Here is a 7,326-nt window from a genome sequence, read left to right on the forward strand (position 1 = left end):
TTTTTTATTTTTTTTAAATTACACATGCAATTGTGTATGGCAGAAGGTTTTTGATCTCCCTGTCAGAATATCAATGAGAGCTCATGGGTGCTACGTTCTTATTCTCTGTGTTTTATGATTATCTGGAGCTTTAATAAAATTTCCTCTATTTGCGAAGCTTCTAAACAGTTATTTTCAGCATTGCTTGCAAAGCCTCACCTAGAATCAGACCTATAATTTGTACACATGGACATCATATTGTTTCCTTAAAGGCATAGCTCACCCCAAAATGAAAAGGCGTTCATTAGTTCTCACACTCATGTTGTTCCAAACAAAAATGACTTACTTTCTTCTGTGGAACATGAAGATTATTTGAACAATATTTTCTATACTATGAAATCATACTGTTACCTTGGATTGTCAAGCACGAAAAATTTCTAAAAGTTATCATAGAAGTCGTCCATATTTCCGATACTCTATATTCCAAATCTTCTGAAAATTTTTTATTTTTTTTAAATTACACATGCAATTGTGTATGGCAGAAGGTTTTTGATCTCCCTGTCAGAATATCAATGAGAGCTCATGGGTGCTACGTTCTTATTCTCTGTGTTTTATGATTATCTGGAGCTTTAATAAAATTTCCTCTATTTGCGAAGCTTCTAAACAGTTATTTTCAGCATTGCTTGCAAAGCCTCACCTAGAATCAGACCTATAATTTGTACACATGGACATCATATTGTTTCCTTAAAGGCATAGCTCACCCCAAAATGAAAAGGCGTTCATTAGTTCTCACACTCATGTTGTTCCAAACAAAAATGACTTACTTTCTTCTGTGGAACTTGAAGATTATTTGAACAATATTTTCTATACTATGAAATCATACTGTTACCTTGGATTGTCAAGCACGAAAAATGTCTAAAAGTTATCATACATAGTATTTCCGATACTCTATATTCCAAATCTTCTCACTAGAGATTCCTGCAACGCGCTTTCAGAGTTTCTCTGAAACCCTCCACCTTCCCCAGCTCCACCTGTATAGATCTGCTACGGGTTATTTTATATGCTATTTGTGCAGCAGCAGTATGTCTTAAATACTCATGGCACCGTATGGCCATATGCATTGGCAGTACCAAGTTCCTGTACTTACTTACTTAGAGCTGCACGATAAATCCAAAACCACGATGCGTTCATTAGTTCTCACACTCATGTTGTTCCAAACAAAAATGACTTACTTTCTTCTGTGGAACTTGAAGATTATTTGAACAATATTTTCTATACTATGAAATCATACTGTTACCTTGGATTGTCAAGCACGAAAAATTTCTAAAAGTTATCATAGAAGTCGTCCATATTTCCGATACTCTATATTCCAAATCTTCTGAAACTTTATGATGAGGAACAGACCCAAATTCTTTGTCCATTATTGTACTCCAGTCTCATACTTCCACATATTTAAATATATTGTCTCAACAGAGTGAATGTCTTTAAGTGAATAGCAAATTTTAATCTATTCCTCGCACAAATTTATCATATGACTTCATTTATAGTATATAAATCATATGGACTACTTCATTGTGCTTTTTGTCCTTTTTTAGAAATAAACGTAAGTCACAGAGTTTGCAACAACATGAGGGTGAGTAAATAATCATATTTGTCTGAACTATTGCTTTTAAAGTCATTATTTCTCCACTGCACAGTTGGACAATTGTGCCTTTTGAAAGACCTTCATATCTGAGGTTAAAATAAGCCCCCGGCACAAGCCCGTCTGCCCACAGATCACACACTTCCACACTCTGAACGGCCATGATTTTCACAGAAATGAAGCTGCGTTCGTGATTGAAACTGTGGCCACATTATTGCTCACCAGTGGTTCTGTGAGTGTGTACGTGTCTGTCTTGTGTGTTTTAATGACGCATACATCCTTTATCTGCAGCCTGCACTTAATCCCAGCACTGTTTGCTCAGGAACAGATTACTGACAGCAGATGTGATGAGAGCAGGGCAGGGGAACCTGACACACACACACACACACACACACACCTCCGCTTCTCATTATGACAGAACAGTGCAGCCATTTTCTCACTGCTCTGTTTGTTCTGCGCAACCATCTTTGCTCTGGTTATTGTCTCCTTCTCAAAACATTTCTGTGTTTGATGGTAAACATTTGTGATGTGAATTTCATGATCTTTGTGCATGCGTGTTCACAGGCTGAGCAGATCCAGTGGCTGGAGGAGGAAGTGTCCAGGCTGAAATCTCAGCATAGTTCAGTCAGTCAGCAGGTAACTATCTTTACTGGCCCACGCTCTTATTTCTGCTCTTTTGCCCCGTCACACATCTCCCAGTGTTACCCTGTCAATAGAACCATCACTTGAACTCTTTTCAACCCTCGAGCAGCTATTTTGTATCTAGGAAAATTAGCTAAGCTTATGTTTCAATAACACTAATCAAATGTAAGCAAATTTGTGACGCTGATCATGTAAACTCCTATGTACGGACAGTCTTGCTTTCATTGAAGCAGAAAATGAGTTTTACACAAACTTGTGAAGTTCGTTTAGCTGGATTGCTGCTGCCATTTAAGAAAATGGCCTCTAGTACAAGGGTTATTATAGTAAACTAAAACCATAAAAACATTTTGTTTCTTGAAATAAAATAAACATTAACTGAAATACAATGAAATGTTTAAAACACTTAAGCTTATTTTAGTTCAGTTAGTTGCCAAGAAAACATTTTTAATTTTCATTAAGTTTAACTTGATGTACTAAAATGACTAAAATTAAACTAAAAAGCAGAAAACAAATTGAATCTATTAATAAATCCTATAAAAGTATCTCAGTGGTATTTAAATAGCAAAATAACACTGGCTAGTACTCATACATTGTAATGAAAACTATAGCAAAAATAATGCAAAAAACTAAACATTTTAATAAAGGTCTCAGACCTTTGGACCACGTTATGTGTCAAATTACCAAAAATATTGTTTAAATTAGGCAAAAAAACTGTATGGTCCAGCAATTGCACATGCTTATGTACCAGCTTTCTGTGCATGTAATTTAAATCACACAAAAAAGTAAAGTTCTAAAATAATAAATAAAATAAAATAATGACATGTGATGTTCAAAAATCTACGTTTTCTTCGGTACATGCTTTCAGTACGTACTTTAAATAAAGCAAACAATAACTACAATAAAATACAGTATTTATATTAATATTAATATTTATACAACATATTTTGTTTATTTTATTTTATGACATTTTATATTAGCTATTTGTCAGGAAAACATGGACACATTTTCATGTATTTAGGTTAACTTGATGTACTAAAATAATTAAATCTAAAACAAAAAAAAATCTAAAGCTATGAACTATATTTAAAAACCAAAAACTAATAGCAGGTGAATAGGGATGCAGCACATTTGTTTTATCCAGCTTTATTTACTCAGTGCAACTTATAACATCCTAGTGAAAGATATTACACCAACGTCAGAAAAAAAAAACAGAATCACTGAGTTGGAAAAAGGATCACCCCCCTCCTAAAAATGACTTGTAAACTCTCAATGGCACACAAAGCCATTTGACTTTCAACTGTGATCAGCTGTGGTCATTTTGATCAGCTCAGCGTGAAAAGAGCTTTCCTGGAGCATTTCAGTCCTGGGTAGTGCAACTGAAGCAAACAATCAACTATGAGTAGCAAAGCACTGTCAAAGGATCTCTGGGATAAAGTTGTTGACAGGCACAAGTCAGGAGATGGATACAAAAAAAATGCAAAGGCTTTATCAATGCCTAGAAGCACAGTGAAGTCTATTATTAAGAAGTGGGAGGTATTTGGTAGAACACAGACCCTCCCTGGATCAGGACGTCGCTCCATCGTGAATGTTGAATGTTATACGTTGCACTGAATAAATACAGCTGGATAAAACAAAATCTGTGTCCGGCATCATTTCAGGCTGCAAAGCAACAAAATTTGATTATTTTAAAGGGGGTGATTCTTTTCTATACCCACTGTATATTCCAAATGTGGCAGATTTTAAATCATGTCATTCAGGGTGGAAATACTGCCAGAATCAAACCTGCATTTCCCATATGAGCACCAAGGCTGAAGCGTTAACCACTAAACCGCAATTCCAACTGTCTTGTGACTCCTAATGGTACTGAAATTCAGTCTCTCACACCTAAATCACAATCTCTGCCACATGACGCCATGGCATTTATTTTTCTCCCCACTCTTAAGTCTTTGATTCTTTGTGTCTCTCTGGTTGTGTCTTCGTAACCCTCCGTCCTCTTGGGGAAGCAGTGGGGACGGCTAGCCGCTTGAGCCCTCGTGGAGGTTAATGGTGACTCGGGCTCCAGGTGGGAGTAATCAGCTGTGTGCAGTCCAGCAGGGGTCAGCGGGTACCAGCGCTCCCTCCTGGAGCCCCTCTCGCTCCCTCCCTCGCCCCCCTCCTTCATCCGGCAGAGGAGTGTTAGGGCCCGGAGAGTGCCGAATGATTGCTAATAAAACATTTGATTGAGAGGAGAGCGGAGTGCCAACCATAAACAGGCTGGATTCTGCCCTTTAATTTCACCATCTCCAGAGAATTGCTTTTGGTGTGCCGCAGAGCGAGGCTTGTACACAAACAGTTAGTTGTCTAGCCTAGAACTGAAGATCTAATTTTGTTCACACGAGCGTGAGTGCGTGCGCACATTCAGGCGTTTGTCTATTTTGTGTTCCTGGGGACAAAAACTAAGGGCTTTTCATTTTAAATTCTCACTGCTGTAGATGCTGCCTCGACGCTGATAAGAAAAAAACAATCATTTCATACTGCTGAGAAAATTGGCCGTAGTGCGGCTAAGATGGCAACAGCCTTTCGCGGAACACGTCGGATTCTAATTGGCTTTTTCTGTCAGGTTGAATCGTGTTGCTGAGGTGTGTGTGTGCATGTACCTGACTGCATGCAGACAGTGTATTAATGCACCGTATGATTTACTAAATGCATTTTTTGCTGCACTCCCAGTATATAATCACCACGTTCCCCTGTAACATTCACAACACCAACAACAACTCAGAATTTCTGCATAAAACATGCTTGTGGGTGTGTGTGTGTTGGGCTCAGATGAAAGGTTAACGCAGGAGCATATATCAGACACTAGTGTGCAGTAATAAAGGGCCAGCTATAGAGCTGCTTCTCTCCTTCTGGGAACTGCGTGCATTTTTATAACCTCACTGACAGCAAGATAAAGTGCTCGTCCAATTAGAAAAATATTTGGACGCATACCTTCCTGCGAGAATCCCTGGCTTTTTTTATTCTCAAACCCATTTTATATGGAATCTTGGGTATTTTGGTTGTTTATTTTTTGCTCCACGAATGCGGCACGTGTGTTTTTGCCCTCACAGCATGTGTGCCGTGTTTCTCGCTTTAGAGGAGAATGTTCGCATGCATCCAGTTTTTGTAAGGGCTACGGTTGCAGATATTGCAATGCCTGCACTTCACGCTCACATATGCACCCTGATTAATTTTTCACCCTCGTCCATATTCTTTCCTCCTTCTTTTAAGAATAGATGCATTTTGGGGGGCTTTTCTTACAGAGTGCATTAAAATTAAATTCTCTCTTGTTGTGAAAGAGGCGCACGCTAAAAATAATTGGATGAGGGAGAGAACAAAGGGCTGCCTCTCCCTTGCGTGGCTGCATGGCCCAGCGAGGCGTTAATGCCGCGCCCGCCGCATTGTTCGGCTGTCTGCAGCCATCTCCCCAGCCAGACACTCAGCGCTGCTCAAGTCACTTTTAATGTCTGATAATCAAGGTGAATTTTCAAAAAGCTGCCATTTTCAAATGATGGTGTATATACTATGTGGAGATGGGGATTTTGAGAGAGGAGAGGGGCCAGCGGTGGGTGGCAGACGGAATGAGGGCCATGCACAGTGAAAGAGAGACACCTACTGGTTGCGGCCGGAACTGCCGGGGGCGCTGTGCAGGGGGTTTGATGGTTGCATGATTACATGACGGTAAATCATGTAGCTTACTTGGAAGCGACGGTGGAACATGGCACTCCTAGAATTGCGGTTTCTTTATTAACTGTATTATTTTTGGTACAGAGCAGTGAAAGACAGCCAGAAATTAGTAGCCGAAAGCCTGATCAGATTAGCCAAACGCTGCTTTTTTTTACTGCTCCACCATAATGGACTATGGTCACCAAACACATGGTACAGTAACTGCAAAAATAATTCATGTTTTCAAACTGTCCCTCCATCTGCCACTGTTCTCACCCCAAACTCCTCACAATGGCACATTGGTTTAGCCAGTGTTATGTGTTGGACTGCAAATATGCATGGGTTATGGGTTAAGTTTGGGGGCTTGTATCGAGTAGGTAGTGATATGTAGGCAGTTGAGTATGCCGTTGGTTTGGCAACATATTATCTACTAGTGTTATCTTTTTTTTTTTTTTCTACAGAATGTGTGCATCACTACTGCGGAACTAAAAACCATTTAGACTGGTAGAGTTAATGCCAATATGGGCAAAGTGCCCACGAGGAGGCAGTGTGTGGCCTGAGTCCTTCCTCTCTCTCTCTCTCTCTCACTCACACACACACACACATTTGACCCATTAGATACACGTAGAAGAGTCAGAGTCCTGTGCTATCTATCTATCTACCTACCTACCTACCTATCATTCGTCCGTCCGTCTGTCTATATGTATTTATATATATGCAATTATTTTGGTAAAATTGGTACTAACACTACAAATGTGTTTCTTCACAGAATGTTGAAGAATGTTTTCCCCCATCCCCCTTTTCTCTTTCTCATTCCTCTTCTCTGCTCTCCTCTTTGTATCCTTAAAATATTCCGCACATCTCGCTGCAGTTCCGCATGACAGACACCTCTAATATAATCTGTGTGTCTGAATTCTAATTTATACCGTCAGGATAAAATAAATAGTCTGCAGTTAATTATAGGGAGCCAGCGCCTGCCTTTGCCCGGGTGATTTATGAAGTGCGTGCAGGCATTCTCCAACGCATTTTTCTTAATTTATTTTTAATCTGTCTTTCTATTAATTCTGCAGCAAACGTCTTAATGATGTGCGAGGTGTGCGTTAATGAGAGAAGGTGGAAAGAGAGGAGCTGGGGGTGGGGTACAGGGGGTCTGGACCTAACAGGACCACACTTAGACCCCTCCTCCTTCACTTCTAACCCCCAAAAGCTCTCCCTGCCCCTCTCTTTTTCTCTCTTCATGTGTTTGCTTTGTTCTGTTGGCTCTGAGGCTGTCTGTGCAGTGTTGTAATGCCAGTAAAAAATAGTTATACCATGGAGCAATGATGGTATAAGATGATAATACTGTAGTACTTTGATATATATCCATTGATTACCATATTTAT

General features: G+C 39.6%; 1 protein-coding gene across 1 annotated transcript in view; it reads left to right on the plus strand.

The window, feature by feature from the left end:
• Positions 1-7,326, plus strand: part of LOC107552961 (trichohyalin-like) — a 115,683-nt gene that overhangs the window by 45,457 nt on the left and 62,900 nt on the right. The window contains exon 6 of the mRNA XM_016235023.1: positions 2,186-2,257. Coding sequence (XP_016090509.1) covers positions 2,186-2,257 — 72 coding nt within the window. The remainder of the gene's footprint in view (positions 1-2,185; positions 2,258-7,326) is intronic.

The sequence above is a fragment of the Sinocyclocheilus grahami genome, unplaced genomic scaffold, assembly GCF_001515645.1.
Source record: "Sinocyclocheilus grahami isolate Dianchi unplaced genomic scaffold, SAMN03320097.WGS_v1.1 scaffold462.1, whole genome shotgun sequence".
In the NCBI taxonomy this organism is placed as follows: Eukaryota; Metazoa; Chordata; class Actinopteri; order Cypriniformes; family Cyprinidae; genus Sinocyclocheilus; species Sinocyclocheilus grahami.